Source organism: Condylura cristata, unplaced genomic scaffold (assembly GCF_000260355.1).
Source record: "Condylura cristata isolate star-nosed mole 26May11 unplaced genomic scaffold, ConCri1.0 scaffold00012, whole genome shotgun sequence".
NCBI classification, from domain to species: domain Eukaryota; kingdom Metazoa; phylum Chordata; class Mammalia; order Eulipotyphla; family Talpidae; genus Condylura; species Condylura cristata.
This window is the reverse complement of record NW_004567113.1, coordinates 13035120-13050224: the sequence shown is the minus strand read 5'-3', so window position 1 is coordinate 13050224 and position 15105 is coordinate 13035120. Positions and strand designations below refer to the sequence as shown.

The 15105-nt window shown below is 33.5% G+C and overlaps 2 protein-coding genes across 3 annotated transcripts in view; one reads left to right on the top strand and one right to left on the bottom strand.

Annotated features, from left to right (window-relative positions):
• The window catches only part of THAP9 (THAP domain containing 9), a 13297-nt gene extending 6888 nt beyond the window's left edge, over window positions 1–6409 (top strand). The window contains exons 3-5 of the mRNA XM_004681162.2: window positions 1084–1387; window positions 2686–2836; window positions 4345–6409. Of these exons, the coding sequence (XP_004681219.1) occupies window positions 1084–1387; window positions 2686–2836; window positions 4345–6313 (2424 nt within the window). The 3' untranslated portion in view covers window positions 6314–6409. The remainder of the gene's footprint in view (window positions 1–1083; window positions 1388–2685; window positions 2837–4344) is intronic.
• A 5233-nt stretch (window positions 6410–11642) lies between these two features.
• LIN54 (lin-54 DREAM MuvB core complex component) overlaps window positions 11643–15105 on the bottom strand; it is a 75639-nt gene continuing 72176 nt past the window's right edge. For both annotated transcript variants that reach the window (XM_012724254.1, XM_004681151.2), the window contains exon 13: window positions 11643–13846. In XM_012724254.1, the coding sequence (XP_012579708.1) occupies window positions 13645–13846 (202 nt within the window). In that variant the 3' untranslated portion in view covers window positions 11643–13644. The remainder of the gene's footprint in view (window positions 13847–15105) is intronic.

The window sequence follows — 15105 nt, the reverse complement described above, 5'->3', positions numbered from 1 at the left end:
CACCAGCAATGCAGGAGAGTTCCTTTTTCTCCACATCCTCGCCAACATTTGTTGTTGCTAGTTGTTTGAAGATGTGTCAGGCTACTTTTTAAGTGATAGATTTCATAGTAGTTTAAAATTATGAAACCCTTTTATGGCTTCTCCCCGTCTTGATGTTAATAAAGATATACCAAGTTATCACCACTGGTACAGAAAGAGGTATGTGGAAAATAGAAGTTTCATGAATCAGTCACCAGTATTGGTGTTATAGTCTTTATCTTTTTTGTTAATATTTTATCCTTTTACTCTTAGCCACCTCTTGTACAGCACTAAAGATTCCCTGTCTGCTTAGTCTGTAGTAGTCTCCTTACTGTTGTCTTGACACTACCCTTAGCTTCCTCTTACTCATTGGGGTGTCCTTTCTGTACTGTTATCTCATTCCTGTATTCAGAAGAATATACTTGATGTAAAATCTAACCACATATCCTTACCCCATAATACATTATCTTGCTTTCATGCTTTTGTGTAAAATCAATAATAATTATTGAGGCCTACAATAGTGTAGGCCTTGAACTAGGAGGTTGGCAAAAGTTACCTTATTTGTGACTCCAAGCCAACTCCTATTTACTCCCGTTTTACAAAAGAGGAACTGTAGAGGATACGTGACAGCTAGCAAGTGAGCCTTAGTTCAAGCCCAAGATTAGTCTTAATTTTAAAGCCCATGCTCTTCCCACTATACCTGCTTTTTTTGCACAGAAATCTTCCCCCTCCCTCAAGCCATGTTATTGCTCTTCAAAGAGCCATTCAGAATGCACTTCCACAAAGCCTTCCCAAATCAGCACTACCTTACTCAGCTTCCTTGCATTATTTGGAAACTTTCAGCAACATGTTACTACTAATTTTTTCTCCGTAGAGGTCGGGGCAGGGGGAGAAAGACTTTGTCTACATTGTCCTAAAGACTGTACTTGTGAGAAAAGATTATAGCCTTTTCTTTCATAGCTGTCCACAGCAGTCAGGTGAGTGCCCTGCATTTGGTAGTATTTTTATAGTTGACCTTCTGTGTGGTATTTCTAAAAGGACCCTAATTTTTTATTTCTCTGATAGGTTCTTCAAGGTGTACATCTTAAAGGTAAAGCAAAACAGAAAATCCTTCAACAGCCACTTCCTGATAACTCCCAAGAGGTTGCTGCTGAAGACCATAACTACAGTTTGAAGAGACCTTTGACAATAGGTACAGAGAAATTGGCCGAGGTGCAACAGATGCTACAGGTGTCCAAAAAAAGACTTGTTTCTGTAAAAAACTACAGGATGATCAAAAAGAGAAAGGATTTACGATTAATTGATACACTTGTAGAAGAGAAGCTACTTTCTGAAGAAACAGAGTGTCTGCTAAGAGCACAATTTTCAGGTATATTCCCAAATGACCTGTAATATTTATAACATAGTTTTACATTTTTTCTGAAAAGTCATTAAGAATTTACTTTGTTGTTGCCTATGAAAATACGCTTTGAGAAATGAAAAGGCTTAGTAGTGTAAGCTAAAAGATATGAAACCTCCACAATCCTGTTTTAGTCTTACCATTTTAAAAGTAATGTTTATTATAGGAAAAAATATTAATATGTGATAAAAATAACACACAATTTTATTACCAATGATGAACTCACAAAAAACTAGTGGATATTACTAGTGTTAGAATTCAGGTTACTGTTTTAAGTACGTGACAGCTTTCTAAATACTTAGAAATTATATAGCCTTTTTTTGATTCCTCCCAATAATATTGATCTTGATACAAAATACTGTATTTTTCACTTTATAATAGCACTCTCCTGTGTTACTGCAAATTTTTGATAAATTCTTTATTAACTGCTTCATAATTGGTAACTAAAGTCTTTTTTGCAGTGGAGTTGAATTAGATAATTTGCAAAATTCCTTTGAACCTGAAAATTGTTTGGTTCTCAAAATTTCTTTCTAAAGAATTCTATAGTATTTATGTGTGTGCATATGTGTGTCTACACACTGAAAGACTACCTAGTTGTCTTTGTGAGTCAGAATATTTGAAAGGGGCAAAATTGGAACTGTGAATTTACTCTTTGATGAAAGAAGTAGATTTGGATTTGCATCCTGGTTTTTAAAAAGAGGCACAAAAAAGAAAGTATCTCCAAAGGTGGAGAGTATTGTGTGCTTTTATTAGAGGGGAAGAGAGGTAATACATAGTGGTCTCTACCAAGACGAATTTTGTTTTTGCTCTCAAAGGTAGGCAAGATTGTCTATCCAAACTGCATAGTATCTAGTCCCAAGAATGGCACACAGTCTAATTTTTAACCTCAGATAAATGGCAGCCAAGAAAAACAAAACAAATAGATGGCCTAATGACCCAGAGATTTAATTTTATCTAGTGATTTCATTTTCATCCATGTTCCCTCTACAAATCTCTACTCAGGCTGCCAATAAATAGTAAAATGTAATAGTAAAATGTAACATTTTTCTTCTCTCTCTCTAGTGAAATAATCCACAATGAACAGGAGAAACTGGTCATAAGACCCTAAGAATAGCTGTTAATCTCTGTACTAACTCAGTGAAAATGTGATTGTATTATATTTGAATTTTGATGTGATGATTGGGGCATTTAATATTCAAATATTATGACTTGAACTTAAAAATGCTACTGTACATTTTTTATCACAAACAATAAAATTATTTTAACAGATTTTAAGTGGGAGTTGTATAACTGGAGAGAGACTGCTGACTACTCCACAGAGATGAAACAGTTTGCGTGCACACTCTACTTGTGCAGTAGCAAAGTCTATGATTATGTAAGAAAGATTCTTAAGCTGCCTCACTCTTCCATTCTCAGAACGTAAGTGAATTACTTTTTAGATGTTAAATAAATAAAAGAAATATTTCGTTCTTTTATTGCATTTTATACATCAAGGTTATTAGTATTTCATGTTCCTATTTGTAGTATTTCATGTTCCTATTTGAATACGAACATTGTATTCGTCTTTCTAAAAACTTCTGGGTGGTATTTGCGCTTGTCATTATGGTGACATTGTCACCAACAGAATGAAGATATCCTGATAAATGTTTTGCATATTTCAGGTGGTAGAGTCACGCTGGCTGATAAAATTTGAATCTTGAAATTTCTAATATATCTCAGTAGTTTTAATATCTGTATATGCTAGAAAATCTAGACAAATTCTAACTTTGATGTCATTGGTTCTAGGCAAAGCATGCAAAGCTACGTTCTTAGCACTGTGTAGTTTGTGTAGGGGCCAGATCTTGATAAGAAATTTTTTAGGATTTGTGGTCCAAGTATATAGGTATCATTCTCTTAGTGTGAAACAACTAACAGCATTTTATAGTAATGCCTTATAAATTTAATACTGTTTTTATAACTAGGTTTACAGATTTGTTTTTATTTACTTTTTTAAATCTACTTAACAACAAAAATTCACTGTCTAGCATTTTGGGAGGCTGGAAGGTCAAAATGAAGGTCATGAAATACTTTGGGAGCATATGAAACTCTTAGTTAAATAGAGGCCTCTATCCAGTAAGAAATCTTGGCAGCCTAAAATACGCCCCAAAATCAGAAATTTAAGCCACTCCTTAAAAAAATTAAAAATTTGAGTTCCAAAACCAAACTTCAGTTAAGGTGAACATCTGTCTCTACCTCAAAGTTCATGAAATCTTGTTTTAGACAGATTATTACACTTGGTTATTTCTTTCTCTCATCTGTAAAAAATTAGATAGTAAATTAGAACCAAGTGAAGAGAATCATGAATAATCTGTGACAGGATAATCAGCAATCTGGAAGGTCAGAGACACTTGGGTAAAAGAAAAAGCAACCCCCAAGAAAGTGGCACAGCATTTGTATAGTGCCAAACAGATGCAGGCACCTTACTTGTCCTTACAGGGCATATTGTGAGGCTGTAAGGAACACTAAGTCAAAACATGAATGGGCATCAGGAATGCAAGGTTCATATTTTTACATAACTGGCAGCACAATCTTGACCAGCTGGCGTAAGCTCTTCCCCTGTCTAGTTTCCTGCATCTGTAAAAAAAAATGATGTATTGCAGGTTTAATTTTCTTCCCCTTTAACAATTTGTTTCAGTGGGTTCACATCAATTAGAAACAACTAGGTAATTGATTTCTGTACTTTTTGTAAAGAGATGCTTGCATATTAAACTGTGTTAAAACTATTATAGTAAAATATGAATATATGCTTGAAAATGTCTGTACAATTTGGCTATTTATAGTTGGCTTTATATTTACAGGGATTTTAAGCTTCTTTAAATACCATTTAAGTCATCTTCCTCTTTTTTTATTTCTTCATTTGAGTTTTACAGTTTCCTTTTTTCCCCCAGATGGTTATCCAAATGCACACCCAGTCCAGGTTTCAATAGCCACATTTTTTCTTTTCTTCAACAAAGAGTAGAGAATGGACACCAGCAATATCAGTATTGTTCACTGATAATAAAAGGAATATCTCTCAAGCAACAACTTCAGTGGGACCCCAGCAATCACCATTTGCAAGGCTTTATGGACTTTGGTCTTGGCAAACTTGATGCTGATGAAATGCCCCTTGCCTCAGAAACTATTTTGTTAATGGCAGTGGGTATTTCTGGTCACTGGAGAACACCTCTTGGTTATTTTTTTGTAAATAGGGAATCTGGGTATTTGCAGGCTCAACTGCTTCGTCTAACTATTGGTAAACTGAGTGACATAGGGATCACAGTTCTGGCCGTGACATCTGATGCGACAGCTCACAGTGTTCAGATGGCAAAAGCACTGGGCATACATATTGATGGAGACAACATGAAATATACATTTCAGCATCCTTCATCTTCTAGTCAGCAGATCGCATACTTTTTTGATTCTTGCCACTTGCTTAGATTAATAAGAAATGCATTTCAGGATTTTCAAAGCATTCAGTTTATTAATGGCACCGCACATTGGCAGCACCTTGTGGACTTGGTAGCTCTAGAGGAGCAGGAATTGTCAAATTTGGAAAAAATCCCAAGAAAACTTGCAGATTTGAAAAACCATGTATTGAAAATTAATTATGCTGCCCAACTCTTCAGTGAGAGCGTGGCCAGTGCATTAGAATGTTTGCTCTCCTTAGGCCTCCCTCCTTTTCAAAACTGCATTGGTACCATCCATTTTTTACGCTTAATTAACAATCTGTTTGACATTTTTAATAGTAGGAACTGTTATGGAAAGGGACTTAAAGGACCTCTATTACCTGAAACTTATAGTAAAATTAACCACGTTTTAATTGAAGCCAAAACTGTTTTTGTTACATTGTCTGACACTAGCAATAATCAAATAATTAAAGGTAAGCGAAAACTAGGATTCCTGGGATTTTTGCTCAATGCTGAGAGCTTAAAATGGCTCTACCACAACTATGTTTTTCCAAAGGTCATGCCCTTTCCTTATCTTCTGACTTACAAATTTAGTCAAGACCATCTAGAATTATTCCTAAAAATGGTATTAGTAACCAGTTCTAATCCTACCTGCATGGCATTCCAGAAAGCTTACCATAATTCGGAGACCAGATACAGATTGCAAGATGAAGCTTTTCTACATGAAGTAAGCATCCTTGACATTTCAGTTGATCGAAGGACAGACATGGCCCTTTGGACAGTTCAGAGCCAGTATGGCATCAGTATTATGAAGACACTTTTTCACAAAGAGGATATTTACCTAGACTGGTCTACTGGTTCGCTAAGTGAGGCACTACTAGATCTCTCAGATCACATGCGAAACCTCACCCGTTGCGCTGCTTATATTGCAGATAGACTCTCAGCTCTTGTACCTTGTGAAGAATGCATCAGTGCACTGTATGCGTCAGATCTCAGAGCCTGTAAAATTGGGTCATTGTTATGTGTTAAAAAGAAGAATGGTTTGCATTTCCCGTCTGAAAGTCTGTGTCAAGTAATAAATATTTGTGAGCGGGTTGTAAGAACTCATTCAAAATTGGCAGATTTTGAATTACTTCCTAAAAGGGAAGAATTATATCTTCAACAGAAAATCTTATGTGAACTTTCTGGGCATATATACCTCTTTGTAGATTTAGATGAGCATCTCTTTGATGGAGAAGTATGTGCCATCAATCACTTTGTAAAGTTACTGAAGGAGATTATAATCTGTTTCTTAAAGGTCAGAGCTAAAGGTATATCTCAGTGCCCTTTAAGACAGTACTCAGTAAGAAATGAAATAAAAACTTTGTCAAGGATACACTGGTCATCTTTACAGGATTACAAATGTTCAAGTTTTGTTAATACCAACAAATTCAGACATCTGCTAAGTAATGATGGCTATCCATTCATATGAGGGACCTAACTATATTAAATTTTTAATTAAAAAATAAGTGGTTAGTATGTAACATGCAGCTCACCATATTTTATAAATTGACCATTCAGCACAATGGACAAATCTACAGTTCTGATTAACTATAATTTCTCATTATGTATATCAACAACTCTGCTTCCAACTCTGTTATGTTTTGTAGCATTTCAGAAATACCCAAGATGTAGGAAGCCATAAATCAGTAGTAGAAACAGATTGGCAGTGGCTTCTGTCTTTGCATTTACTAACATCACATTGAGTAATATAACTGGACATACTTGTAACTTGTTCAGTCTACTTTTAAGCCACAGAAAATAATGACAACTGGAGTCACTGAAATACTGACACCTTTTATAAAGGACATTCTCTAAAAGCTTTGATTTAGTATTTTACAGAATACTTAAAAGATCTTGAATATAATTTTTATGAAAATTAAGATGATTTGAAAATTAAAGCAAAAAAATATCAAATGCCACAAAAAAAAAAAAACCCTTGCCAGTGTACCTTAAAATAGAAATGCTTATGCTTTATTAGGCAAAGGTAAACATGTGAACCATGAGGTAGAGTTCCTTGTACTGCAACCAAGCAGGGAATTGTGGTCTGGGGAGAACACGGGTGATAGACTTTTCATGACCTGTTTTCCTGGGTTTTGAAAACTACTTTTGAAAAGGGACTGGATATTGACTTGACTCATATTAGAAGAGCCCAAAATTCATCAGAGAATGAGAAGTCCTTTATTTTGATCACTAGCTACGCCTTCTGGTCTGTTCATGTTTAGGAAGAGGTTAGAATAATGATACATATTTTCATTGCTAAATAGAATTTTGTAGCATGTGATTGATAACTGGAAAAGGGATTGACTGAGACAATGGGGTTTTCTGGAAACTTAGAAGCTTAAATCTGATGATGGAAACATACTAAGGACAGTTTTCTCCATTTTTTCACACTCAGACTTGAAATGATAAAACAGAAAACAAGTACGTGCACTTTCACAAATGGGAGAATTTTAATGGACAAAACAAGCACCATTACTTTCCTATGTAAACATCTGTACTCTTTTTGCCCTTGAGTGAATGTTCACAAATTAGTTAATATGAAAATTGAAAAATGCAAAAGATTAATGACTAGGTAAATATTGGATTTTATTGAGGTTAAATAGTATATTTTGATAAATTTGTTCTACCTCAAGAGACTTAAGTTTTACAAGGTAACCAGAATTGTACTACATTTTAAGTTATTGCTGTGAAATCTGAATGTTATAGTTTTGTTTTCAATAGAGTAAGTTTAGATGCAACAAGATAAATCTTTATTAAAAGAAACCTATTTGTAAATCACCACCTTTAACTTATTGTTTATATAAATCCAAGTTTTGTACCTGATCTTTATTGAAAACTAGTTGTGTCTAATGTTCTTTGCTGTTACATTTCACTTATGTACTAATAATATATTTCATACTTTAAGAAATTAGTGTTTTGCGTTATTTCTTTAAGTGCTGGGTAAACTAGAGAAACACTAACGACATTTCCATCACTGTCTTTAGTATTAGAGTCTTGCCCTAGTAGAAATGCTCCAAGTCTTATATCAGATTTACTTGATGTGATATGCTTTACAGTGAGCTTTTTATTTTTTTAAGCTTTATTAATTTATGCATACAAGAACTGGGTAGGCCACGGGTGCAGGAGTAGAGAGGATTCACCGAAGACAGAGTGGGGAACAAAACAGAACAGGCAGATATATTGAAATACACTGCTGAGGAGAGCAGCAGGTGAGACAGAGGTCTGCTGCACCGTGTGGGTCAGCTCTCTGACTGGGGATTGAACTTGTACTGCAATAGCTGGCAATAGCTTGATAGTGCTGAGACTTAATCCCTTGTGCCACCAGGGAGGCCCAACACTGAACTTTTTTAATGAAATACGTTTTCATAATTCACGAGGGTGATTTTTAATTTCTACTCAGTATGTTTGTACTTTTTTCTTTGGCGAAAACAACAACAAAAAGCATATTCTTCTGAAATTTATTCTTCCTACTCATCCCAAAATATATTGCTAAAATAACTTCATATCCACATGCAAACATTAACTCAAGAAGATCCAAGACTTAAGTGAAAGAGGTCAAACTGTAAAAGTCTTAGAAGAAAATAGAATAAAGACTGGAATTGGTAATAGTTTTGTAAGTCATGACACCAAAAGCATAAGCAACAGAAAATAAATTGGATTTCACCAAAATTAAAAACTTGTGCTTGAAAGGACACCATCAAAGAAGTGAATATTCACAAAGCTTTGTAATTCATGTATTTGATAGGAGTTGTAATTAGAATAAAAAAGAACCCCTATAACAAATAATGAGGACAACCAATTTTCAGAATGGATAAAGAATGAGCACTTTCTTCAAAAGAAATATATGAATGGCCTATATATACATAAATATATTTTCAACATCATATGGGAAATACAAATCAAAACCATAATGAGAAAAAAAATGAGATACCACTTCATACACATTAGAATGGCTATAGTAACAGATAGTAACAAGTGTTGGAAAGAATGCACAGAAACTAGAATCCTCAATATACTCTGGGAAAATAAAATAGGCAGACAGTTTGTAAAGCAGCCTAGCAAAAGTTTAACCACAGTTGCTAGAAGACTCAACAAATATGATAGCAATAGAGCTATAAAACATGTCTATGCAAAAACTCTACAGATTTCATAGCAGCATTATAAAAGTGGGGAAAGTTTTAAGTGTCCAACTGATGAACAAATAAAGATGGGCACTATATCAACACAATGGGTCATATGGTAAGTCTATGTTTAACTTAGTAACAAACTGGAAAAACTTGTACCCTCTGCACTTTGATTAGGAATGTCCGAAAATCCCAGTTCATTTCCGTTCCCCAGTACACGGTATTATCAGGATTTTGTTTTGAATTAGCCATTCTAGTATGTGTGCAGTTATATTTCACTGTGACTTTCATTTCCATTTTCATAATGGTGAATAATGCTGAGAATCTTTTCATGTGTTTTATTAGCCATTGACATAATCTCACATGAAATACCTGCCCAAGTCTTATAGAAGGTTAGTTTTTTTAGAATTATGTATTCTGGAGCTAAAAAGTGCATAATCAGATAGGTTTTCTCAAAGCCTTTTTTTTTTCTTTGTGTATTTTTTGAAAAGCGGACATTATTAATTTTGATGTCAGCTTTTCTTTGTTTTATTAGGGGTCACAAATTTCTTTTAGGTATTCTGTAGTTTTTACATTTAAGTTATGACTCACTTTCAAGTTAATTTTGGTGTGTGGAATGAGTTGAGGTTTTTACATTTGGATAGCACAGCATCACTAGTTAAAAATACTGTTCTTTCTCCAGTGGATAGCTTTTATAAACCCTTGTCAAAAGTAGTAGTCTATTACAGGGCTCTATTTTGTCCTATTCATCTAAGCGTCTATTTTGATTAGCCACATAGAAATCTTAAAATTCAGGTGAGAGTTCCAACTTCTTTTTGAAAAAAATGTTTGGCTATCCTAGTTGTACCTTTACATGTAAATTTTATAATCAGTTAATTTCCACAAAAATCCCCTCTGGGATTTTAACTGGAGTTATGTTGAACCCTTAGATCAATTGAGAGAGAGAAATGAAATCTAAAAATAGACTCTTCCAACTCATGAACAGAGTTATGTTTACAGATCATTTGATTTTTTTAAATTCTCTACATTTCAGCACAGATCTTATACATCATTTTGTTCATGATTTTTATTGCTACTATTAAGTGAAATTTTTAATATTTGTTTCCAGATGCTCATTGTTACTTATTTTGCATACTAACCATGCTAATTTCACTTAGTTCTAGTAGATTAAAAAAAAAAAAAAAGATCCTTTGACTTTTCCATATAGGCTATTACATCATCCACAAATAGATGTCTTCTTACTCATTTCCATGGCCATCTTAGGGTCAGTGGGGGAGGGAAGAGAGGCTACTGTTAGGGACCTCAATTGCAGTGTTCAGTAAGATTGCCTTGTTTCCCAAAACATTCAGTCTTCATTCATAGGATGTTAGCAGCAGACTTTTGATAAATGCTTTTATCATCTTGAAGACCCCTTGCATTCCTAGTCTGCTGAAGTTGCTTTTGTTTTCATCCTATGGGTGTTGAGTTTTATCAAATGATTTTTCTGTTTTTCTTTTTTAATTTATATATTACAATATTCATTCGCTTGAGTATACAACTGAATAGATTTTGTATATCAAAAGTAATTTTTCTGTAATTTTTGAGATGATCATATAGCTTTTCTTCTTTTGTATGATACAGTGAATTATACTGATTTTTTTTAAGTTAGCTTAACCGTGATACATTTTTAATATATTGTTAGGTTACACTTTTAGTACAGTAAATACAGCATTAAAGTCTGTGACCTTACAATAGATTACCCTGAAGTAGAACTTAACTGTTTTTCAGTGAAAACTAAAACTGACTTAAATGTTTTTATTAAACTTTATATTTAAAAAGGAAATTTTAATTTTTGAAAAAGCCTTTATAAATCCCATCTAATAAAATCACTTGGATCATACAAAGCTTACATTTGCTCTATGATGATAAAATGTGCATTACAGGGAACCTAACAAAAAGCTCTCATAGTAATTTACAGAACAGAAAATAATCCAATAATCCAAGTTTTCTAGTTGATTGGCTTACCTCTCCTTTAGACTGCTGCTCTAAAATGCCTCTATCAATAATAAAATGTTTAAGGGATGCAATATGATCACAGAGAGGGCTGGAAGTCCTGTTCTCAAGCTTCATTTACATAGTATGAATTTTCTTACCTCTCTGTGTTACAGAGCAATAAAAAGAAAAAATTTTTCTTACATTTTATGTAAGACCAAGAAATGTCAGTTGTTCATATTAAAGGATGGAAAAGCTAAAGCAGTTGTTCCTTCCCAAAGTCACCGCCCTGCTAGTTTTACCTGTAATATTAAGTTCTGTTTCCCACTTCGTAAACGAGATGAGACCTACAGGTTGCATTTGGTTACTGAGAGAGAAGGAAGCGAAGAAAGGCACTAACCATAAAAATATCAAACACTGAAATAAAAGAATAGACTGATTCGCTGCCCTTAAAAGAAACTGGAAAAAAGAAAAGACAAATATTCTCATTTCAAAGCAATTTATGTTTATAATGGGGCAAATGATAAATTTATATTTTTGTAATGTGCTTTCAAAATTACAAATTTACTTAAAATCAGTTACTTTTAAAGATTTTTTTGGCATGCTAAATGGTTAAAAGTGGTATTAAAGAAAAAATGCAAAACCTTTTTTTTTTACAGAATAGTATAAATGTTTATTTTCTGTATGATTTAATTTGCTGTCCTGTTTGTACAATATAGAAAAGTGTATTCTTTGAATAGCTCTAGTAAATATAAACGTTCTACTTTGGGATGTAAATAGAGCTAAAAAATTATATACCCAACCTCCCCAATAGTCTTTTAAAATTGTTGCGTTAATGTGGATATTAATCTTGTTCAGCAATTTGATGCAAATGCCTAAATACAAAATGTTTAGAACTACACAGGAAGGAAAACACTTAATACTTTAGATAGCTTCTTGATAATCAGAAAAACTAGTAGCATTTGATTGCACCTTCAAATTTTTACAAGCAAAACATTCTCAAGCAGTGCCATCATACATAATCTACAAGTGTAATCCAAATTCACAAACATTTTCTGCACACTGTATATATAAATACACATCACAAAGGTGCAATTAGAATTAAACACAGGATATGTACAAAATGAACAAAGTTTAGGTTTAGACCAAAAAGGTATTGTAATCTTTTGAAAAATAACTTGATTAGATATTATTTTATCCTCTTACACTAATTTACATTTATACAAATTTTAATTAAACATACTAGATGAGGTGCTAAGAGTGTCTGCACTATCTACATTTAAAGTTACTGCACTGGAATTTTATAAATCCAAATTTCAAAAGATACTTTAATGAATAACGGAATCCTCTTTTGGATTACTTAATTTCTATTGCCTACATCTTGCTGTTCATATGAACATATGTACACACGTAATACATACAACTATAGATTCCTTGTAGGAAATGCAATAATAATCATCTACTAGTAATTACTGAGGATTAGGTACCTAACAAAATGCCTGAATTTCAACATGGTTTTTTTCCTTGTGAAAGTTTAGAGTCCTATTATAGGCTCTTAAATTCACAAAGCTTTGAATTTTGAATTACTGAAAATGGTTTCAGTGGTTTTAGTAATTATTTGAAAACACTCATACCTTCAGCTCATCAAATCACTGGCAGAAATAGTGCCATATTAAGCTTCCCTTATAAAAAAATCCCTGGTACAATTTTGAAAGCTATGTTAGAAGGCCCATTTCAGTACATCAAGAGTTACACATTGGTTTCAAGATTCTATAATGAGAACTTTGTAAGGATGAAAAATTCTCCCCTAAATTCATTTCTTAGAGCTTCAAAATTCTTTATTTCCCCATCCAAGCCAAATTTGATACCTGATATAATAAAGCTACTACTACTAATATGTACCTCTCATTTTAACAGTACCCAGTAATCACTTTCACAATTTATTATTTCAAATACATACCACCTCCTTGAAAGAAAATGAAAACATCCTAGAGCATTTCTTAGTCAGAACTTATTACAGAAACTTACTGCCCACTGAGAATTTTTTTGTTCTTTAACATTTTTTGTTTTTAAAAAATCAAAATGACTTTTAAAAGTGTGCTTACGGATACTTCTCTGCATTCCCAAAGTGACAAGATATTGAGAATCACTCTAAAAAATTGATTTTTCTTAAAAAGATAGTGCTTTACTAAACACAAAATGCCATTTGAATGTTTCATAAGAATTTATGTAGACCTTCTACCTGCTCATATTATAGGTCAAATACCAAAGGATCACTGGGTAATACCAATGCTTCTTTGGGGTTTTCTACTGGAACAAAGCCATACAACACCATACATTATAAATTATAGTAGTTTATAAATGTTCTTTGTCAATAGAATCAGAAGGATAGAACATCTTAATTCTTAAGAAACCCAAGCAAATTAAAAATCTATATAATACATAAAGTAAAATTCAATTTAAAAGGGGCATAAGCAAATTTAACTAAGATTTTAAATGTACTAACTTCTTCATTTAAAATTTCTTCTCTTTCAATATTATAATTTCAGGCCTCACAAGGACTGAATTAACAATACAATAATTGTTAAACTATCTTCCAGAAAATCAAGTGTCCCTGCACCTTAAATTTCTGTACAGTTCCATTTGTCAGTCTTTTGTGCAAGAGTTAGCAATTCATGGCACAAGGGTCACTTTTTGCTTTTCCTGCAGAATTGATGACGCTCATCAAACATCGTCCGAATTCCTCGAGTATCATCCGTTCTGCTGCTGCTTTTGATTTTCCTTTCTTGTCTGCCTGCTCAGCCTGGGCAAGAAGGCAATTACACGTGGCTTCAGCTACTTCCTTAGTTACAAAAGTAAATGGCAATCTGAAATGATTTTTGAGAGAAAAAGGGAAATGATGATGGCGCTGAAACTCAATAAAAGTGGATGACATTCTTTCATCTGGAAATCTATTGACATTTTCATGATTAACTATCAGAGTGAATTTTATCATTTGTGCAATGAACAAAGCACATCCTAAAAAGCTTTTAAAAGTCAAGCCTAGTTCTATTATTTAAAAAATATTGTTAAAAGAAACAACCTAATGTCCCACCTTAACGAACTGGAAAAAGAACAACAAAATAATCCAAAAGCCAGTAGAAAACAGGAAATAATAAAATTCAAATCAGAAATAAATGGATGTCAGAAAAACAAAAGAATAATCAGAGAATACTATGAGCAACTATATGCAAACAAGTTCGACAACTTAGCAGAAATGGACAAATTCCTACAACTCTACAGCCACCCAAAGCTAGAACAACTAAATAGGCCAATTACAAGCAAGGAAATGGAAAAAGTAATCAAAACCCTCCCCAAAAATAAAAACCCAGGACCAGATGGATTTACAAATGAATTTTACCAAACGTTCAGAAAACAACCAGGGCCTATTCTACACACTCATCCAAAAACTCAAAAAAGAAGGAAAACTCCATACTTTCTATGACGCCAACACCACACTAATACCAAAACCTAACAAAGAAAACTTCAGACCAACCTCCCTAATGAACACTGATGCAAAAATCCTTAACAAAATCTTAACCAACAGAAGCCAACAATGCATTAAATGAATAATAGACCATGAGCAAGTGGGCTTTATCCCAGGAGCACAAGGATGGTTCAACATCAGAAAATCAATGTAATCCATCATATCAACCGACAGAAAAATAATCACATAGTCATATCAATAGATGCAGAGAAGGCATTCGACAAAGTTCAACACCCATTTATGCTTAAGGTCCTTGAAATCCTTGCAATAGGAGCATACCTCAACATGATAAAAGCCATACAAACCCACACCCAATATTATCCTCAATGGAGAAACGCTGAAAGCCTTTCCTTGAGATCAGGAATAAGACAAGAGTGTCCACTATCACCACTGCTCTTCAACATAACACTGGAAGTTCTAGCCAGAGCAATAAGACAGGGGAAAAGCATACAAGGAATCCAAATAGGGGAAGAAGTAGTAAAACTGTCCTTATTTGCAGATGACATGTTAATCTACATGGAAAACCCTAAAAACTCCATAGAGAAACTAATCAAAACCATCAACCAGTTTAGCAAGGTAGCAGGATATAAAATCAACACA